Genomic DNA, 19,108 nt, shown 5'->3' with positions numbered 1-19,108 from the left:
TCTCTCTCTCTCACACACTAACACTCACACACACACACACACTCACACACACACACACACACACACACACACACACCTAGTCATACATCCAGTCAGCCATAGTCATACCCTGTCATGAGACTGAGTGAGCGTGTGCAGGAGGAAGCTAGATCATTGTTTGAATAAAGACTGAGGTGTGTGTGTGTGTGTGTGTGTGTGTGTGTGTGTGTGTGTGTGTGTGTGTGTGTGTGTGTGTGTGTGTGTGTGTAGCTCGGGGGCTGTGAGGTCACTGTAGCACAAACAGGCCGCTTCACGATGAAATGCACTTACTGTTAGGGGGTAGGAAGCGAGGTTTGACGGGAAATTACCAGCCCAGCAGAACAAACGCTGACCGACTTAAGCTGCAAACCCACACGAGCTGACTGGACAGATTACACTGTTACTGAACGAATCAAGGCCCCTGTGACCACTCCCAACTCATCCAGGATCTATTACGACATGTTGGGTTTGGCGGTAATAATACTGAAGGAGACTGAGCTTAGCCACACCTAAGGATGAGCTGAGGGACTTTAACCTCAGTGTGTCTTCACTGGATTCCTGCAGAAACAGTTTAACTGGATGGATCGGCTGCCAATCGATGGCACTTTGTAACCTGTCATGGACGCAGATTACATCACCACATGCGCAGTCCACTTTAACTGTGCTGAATAGAAAATTAGACAGATTAAGCTACCACTCATGGGTAAGCAAGTCTGCCTGAACACTAAAAGAGCCTCACTGTCTGGACTCACAAGACTGGTCACAGCCCGCCTCATGCTTGATTCTGATTATTTAACTATTTGGGGTTTTCTCCACCTCCTTCTGTTTAAAATACATCTGTAGACCCTGTTTTTTCCCAGCAGCGTCCCATACACCTGTATGCAACTTAACAGATTCAGTATCCACACCGGGTTAGAAGTGTGCAGCTGTTAAAAAAATAATAAAAGGTTCCCAACTAACTCCCCCCCCCCATGATGCTCCTGTGACTTCAATATAACTTCCATATGTCTACAGTTTATTACAGTGATACAGGGTTCCTAAGGCTACAACCACATAACACTCACTAAAAGGTTGAATTGTTTAAAAAGAAGTATGACCAAGATATGTTTTACAGTTGAATCATAAACCTTCAGTAATGGTAAACTGTTTCTACATGGTCTTAATATCACATCATATGCAGTTTATTGTTATATTGGCCTGGCCTAGTTTTCAGTCAAGCTTACATCTCTATCATAACTGTACAGTTCTGTAATGAACTATTCTGGTAAATGTTTATCAATGAAAGCATTGTTTACAGTAAGATGCCTGATCTCTGTCCTGTCACGTAAAGTACACAGCTTCCTGACATTTATACCAGACAGGACGTTTAGTCTGAACTGCCCTCTGCCAGGCAAGTTTCAAAGCATGGCCGAGGTGTCAGATGGGGAATTTTCCACCAGACAAACAGCTGTCACCTCTACCAGCCACTAGTGTTTTAACACAATACTCTGGTCACCAGCAACACACAGACCAGGGGACGACCAATTCCTAGACTGATTTATGCTCCGTTAAAGCAGCTATAATACATTTTTAAAAGTAACATTGTGAAAGGGGTCACTGATAGTGATGACCTTGCAGAGAATTATCACTTAATTCTGTAGCTCAATTGGCTTTATAGCAAGTTTCAGCTCATTAGCCATGTTTCCATAAAACAATGTCAAGAGAATTTAAGTAAACTATTGAAAGTCAGCAAAAAATTTAAAAAATAATCAAAATGCCAATCTGGTGTTTCTCCATAAACTGTTTTGAGCGAATGAAACAGGCTACGTAAAGCGCAATTTTGTCAAAGGATGACGTAGTGTAGGCTACATGGCTACGTCACACTATATGTGGAGGTAAACAGAGGCTAGAGGGAAACAAACCAGGAGACAAAATGGAGAGAGGTCTTCAGGAATTACTTTCGATAGGGCAAGTTGTAATAGTTCTTGCATGTCAGCTGGCATTGGTCATGTGGCATGCTGGCTGGAGACGACTGAGAAGTCAATAGCTGGTGATCATTTAGTGGCTAAAGAGAGATTTTTCCCTCAAGAACTGGTGGATCTCTCCTCCACATCAATGTAAACAGCCACATAATCATCACACAACACATCACAAGAAAATACATTAATGGATTGAGTTTTAGAGTTGTTTCAATTTAATCCAGTTAGCATCCACAGGTTAATCAATGAAATCAATGTAAAGAAAACACAAGAGGAGAACAAACCAAAAAGAAAACTTTGACAGATAGAGGGCAGCAGAGTTAGACCGAATGAGTGACAGACAGCAAATAAGAGAAAGAGAAGAATGAGGGGGAGAAATGTGGTTCCAGAGAGATCAACAGTACGTATGTTACATAACGAGAACATTATGTCTTAATGTATATGGACCTGCTGTCTGTGTGTGTGTGTGTGTGTGTGTGTGTGTGTGTGTGTGTGTGTGTGTGTGCGTGTGTGTGTGTGTGTGTTATTGCAGGGCAGCAGGGGGACGAACAGACAGTCTGCAAAGAATTGTGCAAAGAACGAAGGGAGGCACAGGGGTGTTCATGGGAGGGAGAGGGAAGGAAAAGGGTATTGGGTTTCCTGTTCACCCCCCTCCTCTCCCTGAGAGGTCATAAAGGTCACCAATGACCACCCCCCCCACAACCTCCACCCCCTCAAAGAATCCCAGTATACAGGAAGTGCAAACCCCTGTCTCTCTGGAGATTTAATTTCAAAAAGGAACAGCCACGGAGGAATGCTTTCCTCTCTCTCTCTCTCTCTCTCTCTCTCTCTTTTCGTCTCTCCATCACACACACACATACACAAAGAGCGTATATGCCTATTAACACCCCTTCACTTGATCCCCTTCACCCCTCCCCATCTCAAACACTCTCTGTCGACATTCGACTTCATCTCTGTCATGTCGTATCGCAACACACACACACACACACACACACACACACACACACACACACACACACACACACACACACACACACACACTCTCTAACACTCTCCCTCTCACACACACTCTCATACTCCACGGGAGTATGGAGAATATAACACTTGACGGAGGGTTAAGTGGGTGAGTGTCCATTTTATTGGCCATTACGTCCACGGATCCATTAAGACCCTTTGCTGTTGCTCAGTGGATGTTAATGGCTGAAGGACGCTGTGGAGGGGCAGAAAGAGATGGGAGGCAATGGAACGAAACAGCGGGGATGTTGGGGGGTGACACCCCTGCACCACACACACACACACAAGAGTACCGTCTCAGTCAAGATGGAATCTATTATTCCTTTGTTTCCCTGCAGCTTCTGGAGGGAACTGAGCAGGGCTAAGAGGGAGGGAGGGAGTCTGAGTGTGTGTGTGTGTCTGTGTGTGTGTGAGAGAGAGAGAGAGGGATTCAAGGTAGACAGCTGAGTGCTAGCGACAAACTGTGTGTGTGTGTGTGTGTGTGTGTGTGTGTGTGTGTGTGTGTGTGTGTGTGTGTGTGTGTGTGTGAGGGAGAGAGAAAGACAACAGTGCGACAACAGGAGAAAAAGCAACTGGGAGAGTGATGGAGAGACAAAGCCAAAGGCGAAGAGAGAGGTACAGGGTGAGGATGTGTGTGTGTGTGTGTGTGTGTGTGTGTGTGTGTCCATGTGCTGATGCGTGTAGATATGAGCATTAAATCATTAAACCAGAGGAGACAGAAGTCAGACAGCACAGCCAGACCTCACAGACAGACTGTGACTCTATGTGTGCTCGGCATGTGCATGTGTGCGGGTGTGAGTGTGAGTGTGCGAATGTGTATGTGTAGGTGTAGGTGTAGGCGTGTGTGTGTGTGTGTGTGTGTGTGTGTGTGTGTGTGTGTGTGTGTGTGTGTGTGTGTGAGTGAGAGAGAGCAAATATAAGGGAGACCGTCGGGAGTAAAATCAAGGACGGGGAGTGAGGGAGGAGAAGGGGAAAAGAGATTGGAAAGAAGATAAAAGAAATTAAGTCGCAAGAAAGAGATCCTCCCTCAACCATAAACTACAGACGGCATCGAAGCCTATTGTCAAACGAAACCAATCAAAGTGAGCCTTTTTAACCAGTTTTTATCTTTATGAGTCCTAACAAAAAGTTTAAATATAGGCAGTTAGCACATGGATGTGTTAACTGCGAGGGGACTCAATAAAAACTTGGCGTTGTCCTAGTTCGGAGTCTTCTGTGGCTTTTAACTTCAGAGATGAGAGTTTTGTTGCCTAAAACTAATTAAACTGCAACTGAAAACTGAACCTTTTTTTTCCAAGTCCAGAAATTAATGGTCAACAAAAAAATTCTCGCACACACATGATGAACACAAACTCAAGTCTCTCACATGAAAGTCATGAGCAAGATCCATCCATCCAGCATGATGTGCTGTGTTTTCAGTCTTTGTCCATCTTTCTACTATATCACCCGACTTCTCAAAGGCTTTCCAGCAGAAATCTTTTTATATGACCGCCCAAGCAGCCACGAGACAGATAATTACTCTCCATGCACGTAGACATGAGACCAAATATGACCGGATTACAATTTTTGGGGTTGATGTCGATATCAATAATATGGAGTAAAGAATAACGATATCAATTTATCGGGTGATATACATATTTTTTGCAGTGATCCCTCAAACGTGGTTATCAAACAGACTTGGGACAGAGATACGTAATGGCGGCAGGATATTTTACAAATTAAAAATAAACTTTTATTGTCTTACATCAGTGCAGTGAAAAAGTATACTTGACTGGAAATGTAGTAATTATAAATTACCCCAAGCATCTTTTTCTTCATTATGGAATATTGGAAAACATACAGGCTGACACTGATATACCTGCGAAAGGCCAATATCGGCAGAGTATGGGCTAAAACGGACAGCTACTTTTTCTGCATGAAATAATCCCTAATATAGTGTGAGGGACCAATAAAGAGGCCAATGACGGATACACAACATGTTTGTGTAGAGGATCGCACAATATGGAAGCAAACAAGAACTAGAGAAATGTGTTTTTGGCACATGATATGGAAGCGATGAGTGCCCTCTAGAAAAATCAGCTCTCATAACACAGCAGCTGGTACACACAATAAAACAATTAGCAAATATTTTTACACTACAGTTTAAGAGTTTTAAAGTAAGCAGTTATAAAGTGTTTCCTCACAACGACTGACCTTGCAATCCCCTTTTCTCACAAGAGCAGATGGTGTGAGTAGCGATTAAAAAAAAACCTTACATTAAAGCCAAAAGCTGACAAACAAACAGAGAGAAGAGGTGAAAGGACAAGTAGCACCATCCTCTTTGCAACAAGGGCTTCAAGGAAATATAAAATTATTTTTTGCTTAATTCGAAGGAGCTGTAAAACTTCTGCTATGGATCAATAGAGACACTAGAATCGATAAACTATCACAATTTTTGGCCTGAATTGGGGCTATCAGTCAAATTCATCTTTAAATTGTTTATTGTGTGTTTTGTCTCTGTATTGGCAAGCGGGTAGAAGAAGAGTCTGCTTAACCATAACTGTAAAAGACAGCAAACAAAAGAACAATTACTCTTATTAATTTCTCAGTTTAATGGTGGACAGCAATCAGCATTAAGGTGCATTACCTCCACCTACGATGACACATTGAGAACTGAAAGAAGAAAGATGGGAATTTTTTAAAGGGGATGTATTATTTACCTGACATTATATATGAAGTATAATTTTTAAACATCGCGGTTATGGTCAATACCGGTATAGTGCAACACCCATAACCTGAACAAACAAACATAGTTTTGAAAGTCAAATAGGTGCTGGTGAGAAAAGCTGTAAGGTAAGACTCAAAATGGCACCAGAGCTCAGCAACAAGAAAATCTGAGTAAACTTCAACAAGTCAAAGCTGCTCGTTGGAAGGCTGCGGGAGGTTAAGTGTGTGTGTGTGTGTGTGTGTGTGTGTGTGTGTGTGTGTGTGTGTGTGTACTGTGTATACATTGTGCGTCAGTCTGACACACAGCTATGTGGAGTGGAGTCTGGTTACACTCCAGCAAAGTGAACACCTCACTGCCCTGTCTGTCAACATGTTTCTATGAGTGTGTGTGTGTGTGTGTGTGTGTGTGTGTGTGTGTGTGTGTGTGTGTGTGGGCGTGAGTGAGTGAGTGTGTGTGTGTGTGATGCAGTAAGACCTTATAAGGCCGCATGGTTGGTTCAGAGTAACAATACAGTGAAAAAAGGAGCAAGAGGAAACAGGGAAAGCACAACATGGCGACTAAAATGGATTGTAAAAGGAGGAATAGACAGGAAATGAGAGACTAGTGTGAACAAACTGAGACGGTACTGAGGGAAAAAGGTAAGACAGAAAAGTATGAGGAAGAGACAGAGAGACGGAGAGAGGCAGAGAGAAAGATGCCAAGAGGCTGCATGCTTTCCTTTCTTTCACCCCATTACTCATCCCTGCTCTCACTCTCTTAACCCTGGCTCTGTCTCCTCCCCTCTCTTCTCCCCTCTGTAATATACAAGGTTGAATCTACAAGGTTTAAGATGCATTTAGGAATGGAGCTGCTTGGTGGCGTTTCATGCATCTCGACAAATTTGTTTCCTTTAGTGAAAAAGTGAAAGAATTAGGTTACCAAAACAAACAACACAAGGGAAAAATGTCACTTTGAATCATTTCAGTTCTGGCACAAATATCCCTCACTTGTCGCCAGCTCTATTGCCAAATTGATCAAGTGTTTAGACCACAAAATTGAAGTTTTTTCGCAGGTGATGGGCAAATGTAAATCCACCGAGACGTCACCCATTTGGTTTTTAGAGGACCTCAAGAGGCCTCAAGTTAGGCTTTCCGCTTGGTCGCCATCTTGATTTTGGGAGTCATAAATAACCATATTTGGACAAGAAGGGTAAATCTGGGGAGGATTATCTGATTGAATCTGATGGATAACTGGAGGACACACCGTGGTAGCTACTAGTCAATCAGAAGGTAGTCAAGTCCTAAAGCACACCCTGCTTTATCATCTATTTTACTCTAAACAGGACCATAATTTACAAAATGAACTTCATGCTGTGTTGAAGAAGACCTGAAACTAGAGATTGAGACCATGAACTCATCAGGGAACTGTTTACTGAGGTAATAAATCAAGTGAGAAGTAGGCTCATCTTCTCATAAGCTTACATGTAAATGGATTTATCTTTGAGACCAGTGGAGTGGCCCCCTGCTGGGCATTAAAGAGAATGTAGGTCCAACTTTATCTTGTACAGTCAGTGCTAAAAGAGAATGTGTTCACTACTGAAGAATCTGCCAGAAACTCCTGAAAAACATTTACACTCCACAGTAAATGTCTAAATTATGTGACAAGAAATGTGTCGTCAAGGACTCAAACATCCTTGTGCTTTGTATTTTGTTGTCATCGTAAGATTTCATTCTTGCTGTCATCTGTTTGATGAAACTGGCAGAGGCATGAAACTGGAGCAGCAAATTCAATTTTTATGCAAATTAACAATTGACGTCATGCGTTTTCTTCATAACTGCAATCGACCCAGTTCAACTCAAAATCCTGAGTTAATCTACAGCCACTGTGGGTGTCTTTGAATCAGTTAGTCAGGCTTTAACTCAGGTTAGACTGCTTTTTGTATTGTCATACGGGTAATATTTCTTAGTCTTCCACTCCTTCTTCATCTTGCTGCTCTGCTGGATGCCTCACTGAGATGAGAGATCATCTCTCTCCATCTTACAGACGCTTGATGTTGACGTATTTGGCAAACTGAACTTTTCAACCCCTTATCACAAAAAAATGCAGCAGCAGCAGGAGGGGAAGAAAAAGACAGAGGCAGTAGGGCAGAATAGATGCTCATACAGGAAAATGATATTTAGGGAAATGGTTGCTTCCTGTTTTCCTGCTTGAACCAGCTGATCTAAGAGCTTCTGTGAAATCAACTTTGAAACACCACCTACTGATATAAATGCAGTTTGAGGCCTGCACACACACAGTATAATAGTTTTGGCAGCTTGCCCTTGTGAATTAACAGCTGCTGAAATAAATGATGGGTTAAATCACTTCCAGATATTGCTATGCAGTAAAACAGCATTCCCAAAAAACTACACTTGGAGGCCGATTAGTGAATTACAAATGAAACAAAAACAATGCTGCACATAGTTTTGGTCACAGCCAGTGCCATGTTCTGCTACCAGAATTAAAGTGTGCTTGGACATAAAGTTAAAACTGTTATGTCTGGATCAAAAATAGAGATGTTCGTGAAAGGTGTGGCGTGGTTTAGTCAGGAAGGACTTCCATTTCTGACAATAACCAAATACACACTGGCAACAAGTGCAAACACTTTACCTTGATGTCAAAGTTGCAGTCGAAGCGCTTGATAAGGACGATGAAGGCGCCCGTCAAGTTGTCCCTCGGAGGGGGCTCGATGGGCTCGCACGCATTTTCAGGTCGCGCCCCAATCAGGAAGCCCTGCAGGGATGACATCATCAGACATGACACGGTGAGCTAAACACATGAGTGAATTATATTCAAGTTTAAGCAAATGTCATTGCTTGGAAGTAAATCAGGCAGTCCCCAAGATAAGATCTATCTTACCATCTAGCTAGTCCTAAAATGCAAAGATACACCGCAATTAAAATTTAGTATGAGACACGTATAAACAGTTCTACTTATTGTGACTTATGCTTCAGGCTGTACCAAATTACTTCATTTTTGCATTATAAGCCTCTATTGAGGTTTTTTTTAAAATGAATCTTTGTCATCATATTTCATGACGTATTAATCAAACAAACAAAATCCTCAATTTGAATCAAGTGATTCCTTGTAGTAAATGGAGCCGAGCCAAGCGAATGCAGCCAGATAATGTGGCCTTTTTGTTTTTGTAATGACTTGAGGAAATTACAATAATAGTGTTAGAGCCAAGATAGATAGTTTGTTACGGTGGTTATATGTTAATGTAATTTATGGTTCAGTTAGATTGCTGCTAGACCAACCTGTGGCAGTTTTTTTTTTGTCAGAGTGAAAATGCTTTTGAGAGGCTTAATGCTGACAAAAAAGGACTGAAGCAGAATATTTCATTAGATAAAAACATGTTGTTAATTTTGGTAATGCTTACATTTGTCTTTTTCAATCAGTTCTTACATTTGGACCTTAAAACAGTTTGTTAGAATAATAATAATATTAGTGTACCTTGATCTTTATCTGCCACCATGCAGAAATACCAGGCTTAAACACCAAATGAACTGACATGCAAAAATGAAGCTGTGCAGTGTTCGAATGCTGAATTTGAATGTCAATGTTACGAACAAAGCATCGAACTAATCAATACAGCCCTGTTTAAGTTGACAGTTGATGGACTGTAGGCGAGTAACAATAAATCACAAAAACCTTCTAATAGCCTTTTGTTGGCAGATTGCAGTTCTTTTCAGGCTATATTCACGTTTGTTTTTCAGATTTTAGAGACCTGCTTAGTGTAGCATTAAACACAGCACATGTACATCCAAGGACCCCACTGCCTGCTCCCCGACTCAACATCTGAGCAGCACAATCATTTTTCAACCACCCCTGCTGTTCTCAGACAAACAACATCCATCACAACAGCAGATGAAAAACAAAAATAAAAAATAAAAGCTGCGAGGGGGTGCGTTTCTTTCGCAGCCCCAGATGTAACAATGGCAAATAAAACATAAATTTCACATGATAATGCATGCATAATGAAAACAAAACTTTCCACTGGAATGACGAATACTACTGACACACAAAAATTATGCATGTCTTTGAGGGATCATGTAAACCTGTGTGTTTTTGCATCTTTCATACGAATGCTGGTGTTCTCAGTTTGCCCTGACAAACTCTCGACCCTGTGTTCCCCTTCTCTCTCTCTTTCTCCCTCTGAGGCTTCCTGTCTTATTCCCATTTCCAACAAAAGCTTTTGAAGTGACTGATGAGAGGGAGATAGTGAGAAAAGAAAGAAAGAGAGAGAGGGTGAGAGAGAGGCTGACAGAGTGCTACAGGGAAGGAGAACAAAAGCGGAAAACAAGAAAAAGATACAAATATGGAGGCAAAGGGAAATAAGAGACCTACTGAAATGCAGACAAAAGAGGAAAACCAGAAGGAAAACGGATGGAGAAGGACAAAAATAGAAAGGTGAAGACAAAAAGAGGCAGACAGATGGTTAGAAAAGAGAAGGAGCAAAGAACCAGAGCAGATAAAATGAGAAGAGATGATGAAAGGAGAAAATACACAAGATATGAGGAGGGAGGGAGCTGATGAGATATACATTTCTAAACCTCTGCTGCTCTTATGCAAGTCTATGTAACACCACTGTGTGTGGGTGTGTGTGTGTGTGTGTGTGTGAGAGTGTGTGTGTGCGCGCGTCAGCGCAGGGAGGGTGGTAGACAGGAAGTATGGACTGCTGTGGGACTCTGGGACTCAGCTCTCTCTCTCTTAAAGTCAACGCTTCACAAAAACTAGCCCATATATCAAAGAGAGTCAGCACTTTTTCCTCACACACACACACACACACACACACACACACACACACACACACACACACACACACACACACACACACACACACACACACACACACACACACACACACACACACACACACACACACACACACACACACACACACACACACTCTCTCTCTAGGCCAGGGTCTGCTGGCAGCCAACAGATTTGCTGCGAGTGTATCTGTACCGACTGACAGCAGCTGAGGCACATATGAAAAACGACCACAGTGACACATCGAATTCACGAGCAAAACTGAACCTCACTGCTGGACAGAAAAGACAATGCTGCTGACTGAATGCACTGCCTGGTTGTAGCTTAACATTAATAAAACTTGACGTATGAAAGGCCAAATGAAAGGGGTCATCCGTGAAATCTCACAACGGGGAGGAGAAGCATGTGAGGAATCACCCACCGCCCTCACCACCACCGTCACTTCTGGGTGCCTCCTCCAGTGCAGCCCTGCCTTGCTGCTAAATGACATCACTGTGCCACTGCCTCACATTCCTCCCGTGACTTTGAAAGCAGTGGTGAGAGCGCCCTCTGTTGGATAGAAAAAACACTTTATAAAAATACCTGCCAGAGCTGCAGAATGCAGAGAGCATGGGACGGTGAAAAACAGGAAATAACTGGGGAAGGAGGAGAAATCCTGAGAGGAGATGTAGATAAAACGCTGTCCGTGCGAAGTCATCACTTTAAAAACCCAAAGACAGAAACATCTAATAGCAACTTTAACTGATTCTACTGCTCTGTCAGAGTCCAAGCTAAGCGAAATTAGGTGTTTTTTTAGTGTAGAAACTTTGTATCATCCTCTTTACTGTGAATATGAGGCTGTTGTCTTAGAACAAAATCATGTGCATTCACTGTACGATACCAAACGGAATTCCCCTTCATTGCTCCATTAGTCTTTGACCAAGGTGTCAACATTTTGGAAAAACACCAAATGAGGGCACATTATTCATCAAGCACATGATGTTGAAGTAGAGAATTAGCTCACATTCACTCATCAACCATTTGCACAATCAAAATAGTGGCAAGTGTCAGAGAGGGGGGAGAGACTGTGGTGAGAAGTTAGAAACAAGAAAGTGTCTTACAATGTTAAAGTAGTATGTACGTATAAATGACCTAAAGGTTCCAGTGTGACAGGTTTAGCTGATTATGGTTGGAGCCCCCATCTGTTGTCAGGAAGAGGTTAACAGTAATTGTAGGCAGAGATACACTGACCAACCCTTTTCCTTTCCAGATACCAATTTAGATACCACAGCTTAGGGCATCCATTGGTGCCAGATAAAGATCTGTGACTGAACATATTTACCGCACTGTGTGGAATCATTTTATGTTAAAGGAAAAGTTAACCCATCTCATCTCATCTCATGAGAAAAGTTAACTCAAAAATGAAAATTCAGTTATCTAGCCACCCTCAAGTTAAGTTTTGTAGTCCACAAAACATTTCTGAAGCTTCACACCAGCATTTGGCAATGCAAAAAGCTTAAAACTGCTAAAGTAAGAGTTATAATTGAGATTATTTCAAAATAAATCTTACTGAACCTTAATGTTTTTCTGTTGGGCGCATATATAGAGAAACATAATTCCAGTAAAAATTAAAAAGCATTTATAGACCACAGCTTGTTGAGGAAGGGGAGCATTTAAGTTTTCATTCTTTGTTTTGTGTCAATGCTGCAATTATATGTTAGGTTACAAACTGTATAAATGTAAAGGGCTGTATTTCATGGTGTTATAAATTCAGGAAAAAAACTCCCTCACACTCTCCACCTTACTTGCAATTTTAGGTTTTAGGTTCAGGTTCAGATCATCAGATAACCTGATGAAGGTCTAGGTAGCAAAACATTGTTGTCTTTAAACTTAATTGCAAGTGTAGTGGACAGTGTGCGGGAGTTTTTTCTCTTAGTCTTCTCCTACGCATCTGTCTATGGTGCACAAAAGCTGTCCTCTATGGTGTTATATATTTAAATATAAAAATATCTGAGAATCATAAAGCTAAAGTAAGACGTGTCTAGCTGCCACTTCTTTTGGGTCTAATGGTGTTCCCAAAAGTGCCTCTTAAAAGATTGACTGCAATCTAACCTGACACAAGTTTGAAAATATGCTCAACATTCAGTGTTCAGTCAGTGATATATTTCCTTCACCATATACTCAGGGGTTTCTGGAGTTACTGTCTTGGAGATCTGGACATAAATAGAGTTGATTTTTATAATAATAAATAATAAGTAAATATAGTTTTGTTAAAAAGAACCTCAGTAATTATTTCCTCTGGTTCAACTAATACTGAAAAAGAAGGATTTTCTATTGCAGAATTCAAGAGGGAGGAAGAGGACGGAGGGGGGATTTCTGTGGTAGACTATTTCAAATTACTGCACAGTTCATCACACTTTAATCCTGCCACTATAATCTCACTATATGGCTTGTTTGCAGATTTGCTCTGGGTTCGGAGTGAGAAAAACAGAGGAATTAATAACTTGCTGCAGCCTGACTGTGGCTTCCTGTAAGCAGATTAAAGCTTGTGTGACTCCAAACTCAGATTCAACGATGTTCAGATTCCTGTCTAAACCACTTCAAAACCCCCCACCTGCTTCACCTCCACAACAGGAAGCAGGTGTGGCTACAGAGCTCGCTTACAAATAGACAAACGTATACACTGCACTTTTCAACATTGCTATAATCACAATATCTACTACATCAATTACTTGGTCCTGAGGCATTGACCCTTGACCTTATTACAGAAACTTATCCCATTACTTCACTCCACCTGAACAGGAATGCTAGAGAAATGGGGCGGCTGTGGTCTAAATGTAAAAAAAAAACATGTGGGTTATTTCTGGGTCACATTCTAGACCGGCTGGGAAAATGTAGGTGGGGAAAGTGATCAAGATGTGCCTGAAACTATAAAGCTAGTAAGTCATCAGGACACTGACAGGAATTATCACTATCTGCAGCTATGATTAGTTCATTACCAAACATTTACCAGAATTAGGTGCCAGACACATGACTCATGCAGGTGCATTAAGTGACCACATTAATGCTCCATCTTAATCACAAGCAACTAATGAAACTGAGACATATCTTCCACACAATGACACAGCAGATGAGCATGTTAAAAGACGATTCACCCCTAAATAAATACACATATTTTCCCTTTAACTGTGGTGCTGTTGTATAAATATAGATTTAGTGCGAGTTGACGAGTGGCCGTAGAAATGTATTTTTTCCTTCTCATGAATATAATGGAAGTAGATGGCAGACCAAAAATATATTTGAATAACTCAACAGCAATGTCTCTTTTCAGAAATCATGACCTGGCTACTCAGGATAATCCAGACCTTGTTGTGAGCAGTATCATGTAGGAACTAATTCCTTTCAACTGAACTACACCTACCAATTGTATCACGCAGAAGGAAGTGTGCATTTACTCATCGATGAGAGACTTGTGCTTGTGGCAGCATGGATGCAACATTATTGGTGTCCTCCATGGCTGAGCTGTGACATTAGCTAGTTTAGTTACCTTAGTTAGCTTGCCTCCTTTGAGTAACCAGGTCTTTGAGCTCAACAGGCCAAGTGCCATCTAGTCCCATTATATTCATGAGAAGGCAGATATCTCCAAAGTTTCACAAACCCGTGCCAAAACAACGTAGACAGATAAATAGCGCCTAATAGATGTAGCTGTATGTGTATTCGATGCCATAATATCAACATAAGGTCCACTTACAAGCGCTTTCTAAACTTTAATTTTCTTTCAAAACTTCTTTTAGATACTTCACATGTGGACACCTTAGCTAGCTCAATTTGGAGAAGAAGACTGATGAGTGCAAAAACAAGCGATTAAGTCAACCTTTGACTTAAGATTTATTACTTTCATTCACTTGAAATGAGTGAATGCAGTAGGTTACACACGTGGTGAACACAGACAGACAACAGACAACTTACGGGCAATTTAGTGTCTTCAGTTCACCAAAATGGCATGTCTTTGAATGTGGGAGGAAAATGAAGAAACCAGAGGAAACGCATGCAATGCAGGGGAAACTAGCAGAAAAGTACCCACTCAAAGAACGCAGCCTCTTCGTGGTACAATGTCACTATATTTCCCTCAGCATGTGGTATTTAGGAAAAGATTTGACACCAGAGGAGTGTTTCCTGTCGCCTTTTATAAACTCTTCCAACAAACAAAACATGTTAACAGCTTCAATCTAATTCTTGTCTCTAGATTTTAATCGAAGCCAGAGGAAAAAACTGCAGAGATTTGTGCAAAATGTGGCGTTTACCAACTGAACGAATAAAGTCCATTCTGCTGCTCAGAAATATTTTGATAAAAGTACATCTTTGTTTGCGATTCTTGGACAACCTCTCACATAAAAACCAGCCTTTAAAAAAGGTACAAATTCTATTTTTTGCACATTTGTATTTTTGCATATTTTACAGTGTGTGCCTCAGAGACTTAGCCAGTGGTCAAACCCAGGCCTCTTCCACTGCTCTACCGTCCAAACCACACAGACTTTCCAAAGGAAAACCGAGCATTTCTTCTCAGACCATCTCCACAGATCAGTCTATAATTGTGGAAAAGAAAGTGGCTGCAAAAATGAAGTAAAACTGCAAAGTGGTGTGTCAAGAGTTTACTGCAAAAAGGGAACAGTTATTTTAAGACAGGTATCAATTCTTGGCTAGTATCATGCACAATGCGGAACCTTGTCTACAGAGTTTGTAGCAAAGACCTCTGCCATTGCTCTCGATTTTAACTTTCATTTACTGTAATTAAGGCTGCAAAGTTCATATGTCAATCTTTGTACACACATGGCACGGCTGCAACACTGCAGAACCTTTATGCTTTACAATCAAAATGTGCACATGGCATGGTGAGAATTCGTTTTCAAACTGGCATGTGCTGCTGTGCTACATTTTATTTCCCCTTTGGTCTCCAAAATCAAGCTGCTAATATGTACACGTCACAAATTAAACAATGCATAACTGTTGCATACTGTGGGTGTGCACACAGCCTTGCGTTGAGCACCCCGAGGCAACTGTAAACAGCCCTGGTTGTGTAAGTGGAAACAGGGAGGGCTCTGTTTGAAGCCTCGCTCCCTGTGGGGAATCCTCCGGAGACAAACAGACTTGTGCTGTCTTGTGATGCCAGAGGTTTCTCCAGGCATTATACAGCTGCAGCACTGCAAGGCTGCAACATTTGAAGTGGGTTTATCTCGTAATTAAATAAGGGCAACTGATTTTCTTTCAATTTACAGTGCCAGTAAATAGCGCATACACATTACATGGTCAGAAACGACTTAAATATTTTTTGTTGGAAAAGGTGAAGTCGATCACTCGAATCAAGATGTACTAAAGCTTGTTGTTTTTGAAAGGTGTTCGACGTAGGTGGGGACAGAGTACATGTAGGTTATTTATATGTATTACAATGATTTACTAAGAATCTACTAGGTTTCAGTTTTCATCTGAGCAGCAGGTGCAACAAGTGTTGGTAAATATTTAATGCGATTGTGATGGGGAAAAGGAAAGTGAACCTTTTTTTTATGTAACTCGAAATGGCATCCTGCACTGTCAAATGTCTAGAGAAGTCTGCAGTGTTTTCCAATAAGGAAGACAGGAAGCTCTTCTCTACCCCTCCTTCATCTGTGATAATGGTGATAATGTAGGTGTATTCTTACGTTAGAGTCTTGCTATGTGCATCTGCAAATCACATCCGTTGTCTCAGCTCAACATCTCACCGCCAAACTCACTCAGACAAATGCATAAATAGGCCGGGCAGAGTAACTTTAAACTGGACAGATTGAGTTTAGCCCTCAGGGACTAGGGCAGCATGTCTGCATGGCACATGGCCACTCTGCCCCGGCTAGACGGCAGTAGGGCCGCAGAGGTGAAAAATAAGAAGCAGAGATTACATGTGAATTTGAGACAGAGAGCAGAGAGACTAAAGCCAGCTCTCAGCTTTCATAACACAGAAACATATGATGAATATTACTCACACACATAGACACAGCAACATGACGTGATGTGCACAAAAATCCCACTGTTTGCCTGAACCTGGGCGACACATTACTCACAACAGCCAGCCGTTGGCGCAGCCCAAATCAACAAACATGTATACATATAAATGTACAGTAATACACTAGGGGTGTGACAAAATACATTGTTTAGTAGAAAACAAGCAGTGATAAACCATGTCATATTATCCTATGAATAATTTAAAATGAGTGAGTTGGGAAGTTGTTGGGACGTGTTCACTTTAGTGGCGAACATGCAGTCCTTGTTTTTCTATATGCCAAATTTCCATACGGTTGGGATACCTGTACGCAGACATGGCACCAGTGTTTTCCTATACATCAATAACAAAATGGTAAAGTTGCGATTGCAATAGTTAACCAGTAGAAAGATTTTACTCTGAAATTAAATTTTGATGCTGTCCACATTGATTTTACCTTCATTCTATTTAGATGGTACCTAGAAAGCCTTATTATGGTAGGGACATTTCCACTCATACAATAACACACATACAGCACAAACAGGTCTCTGCACAAACAGGTCTCTGTACAAACAGGTCTCTGTACAAACAGGTCTCCTTGACTAAATAAGTGAACTTTTTCATTTTCTGAAGCTCATCCTGAAATAGTTAAACGGTAAAATGTCAGAATATTTCTGTTATTGGTTTGGGGTTTTAGGGGCATTCCCATTTCTGTCACTTCCCATTATGTTCTGTTGAAAAAAGGTAGTAGCAAATGGAAACATGACATGGTGTGTCACCTTTAGAGTCACCAAAAGTCATGGTGTGTGAGGCCGATGCCAACAATCATCTTAACCAGACCTTTAATACCTCGAATATATCATGGGATCACAACTCATGCGACAATGCCAAAAATATGGTGTGGGACTGCTGCCGTAGTGGTGTAACGATGCGAAACATAGCATCCTTAAATTTAGATAAGTGGCAGTAATTATGAATGTCTGAATATACAGTGCCTAACCTGCACTTAAGCACATATACACGTATACACAAGTATTTTGCCATCAGCTTGCTTCAGTCCCTCAAAAGCATTTGTACAACAACAACAGCAACAGCTGAGCTCTTGACTGTGAGAAACGCCACAATGAGCGGCTTAGATAGCAGACATGAATCATCCCTTCTGTTTGTGAGCTTTGTGCATCAACCAGGGCTGCTGGGTGGGGGGGCAGCATGCAGAAACCTCACAACAACACACATTATCACAATTCTACACAGTACAGTAATGTTTGGGAGCTGTTCCACTACATGCTATTACACTTCATTAAAGTCCAGCCTCAGTGTAATTTGATTACTTTTTACAGTAGCTCTACAATGTGTGCTCTTTGGAGTCTGGCTGGCTACTGCTGCACATATACTGACATTAATATTGACTTGAAAACCATTTGGCTTGAATTCTGCTGTGGTCATGAACATTAGTAATGTAAATAAATCTTTACCAGCATCATAAAACATTAGTGACTTTAAAGATGTTTTACAGTGTCAGTCCATGCATTTAAAAACCTATAAATCAATGTGGGAGTGAAAGCAGGTTCCAGTCCAGCCTTTTTGATCTTAACAAAATGATAACACACACATTTTTTGCTTTTATGTTATATGTTTCCCTAATTTTCTGCTCATTTTAACTGTGAACAAGTCATTATTTTGCTCACTTCCTTGCACATGAGGAAGTGACCTTTTCATTAAAATAACAATACCGAGTCAGGAGTTTCTTCTTCCTCATTAACCACAGTCCTTCATTTGTATGTTTTAATGGTTAAACTCTAATTCAGTGGAGATGTAAAGTGAATATATGCCATACAAAAAATCCAATCAGTCATCATAAAAACCTTGGAATGGCTTGTAGGAACTTGTCTTTTATTCTAGAAGTAAAAGACACCTGACACCTCTGCACTCACCTTCAGTCCATCGCTCGGTAGCCGATAGCCAAACCGTGCAGGCAGGTCATCAAAGTTCTCTGTTTTGTTGTCAAACGAGTACTGGAAGAAGGAGAAAGTAAGTTTAATAACTACTAATTCAAGATACTTAACAGAGGCTGATGCATCATCATACTGGATGGATTAGGTCTGTTTTCAAGGTTTTGTTGACCGATGGGGGCATAAAAACAGGCCTGAAATAGCGATGAGGTTGCTATTGCTAACCTGTGTTTCTGCATAGGTGGGGGTGTAACTGCATTACACTATTAAATTACTGTTGTATATTTCTATGTATAGTCCTAAAAGTATCAAGAAATACTCACAGCAGCAATGTCGGCCTCCACAGGCAGCAGGTTGAGGAAGGCGAAGAGCTGAACGGTGAAGATGGTGTAAATCTGCGTGGCCGACAGCATCAGCATTCCCAGGGACAGCAGCATCTTGGCATCACGTTACAACCCTCTGCTGCTGTGCCACTCACTCGTAAACATACACACACACACACACACACACAAATGACCATGCACACTGGCCTGCAGAGGAGCCCGTATACACACCTGTTGTCGTCACACCTAGAAAACAGACCAACGTTTGTGTAAATGTAAAGCCTTAACCCACAAAAGCTGATAAAGAGTGTGGACATATCTTGCTTTAATATATGAATTAAAGTTACAATCCTGAT

The 19,108-nt window shown here is 41.3% G+C and overlaps 1 protein-coding gene across 1 annotated transcript in view; it reads right to left on the bottom strand.

The window, feature by feature from the left end:
- rnf13 (ring finger protein 13) overlaps window positions 1-19,108 on the bottom strand; it is a 46,675-nt gene that overhangs the window by 22,831 nt on the left and 4,736 nt on the right. Inside the window, exons 2-4 of the mRNA XM_084355036.1 lie at window positions 18,753-18,998; window positions 18,412-18,492; window positions 8,326-8,448 (exon numbers count right to left, since the gene is read on the bottom strand). Of these exons, the coding sequence (XP_084211162.1) occupies window positions 8,326-8,448; window positions 18,412-18,492; window positions 18,753-18,866 (318 nt within the window). The 5' untranslated portion in view covers window positions 18,867-18,998. The remainder of the gene's footprint in view (window positions 1-8,325; window positions 8,449-18,411; window positions 18,493-18,752; window positions 18,999-19,108) is intronic.

This window comes from Pagrus pagrus (genome assembly GCF_965226575.1).
Source record: "Pagrus pagrus genome assembly, chromosome: 6".
NCBI lineage: Eukaryota > Metazoa > Chordata > Actinopteri > Spariformes > Sparidae > Pagrus > Pagrus pagrus.
Note: the sequence above shows the minus strand (reverse complement) of the source record. Positions and strands in the feature narration are given on the sequence as shown.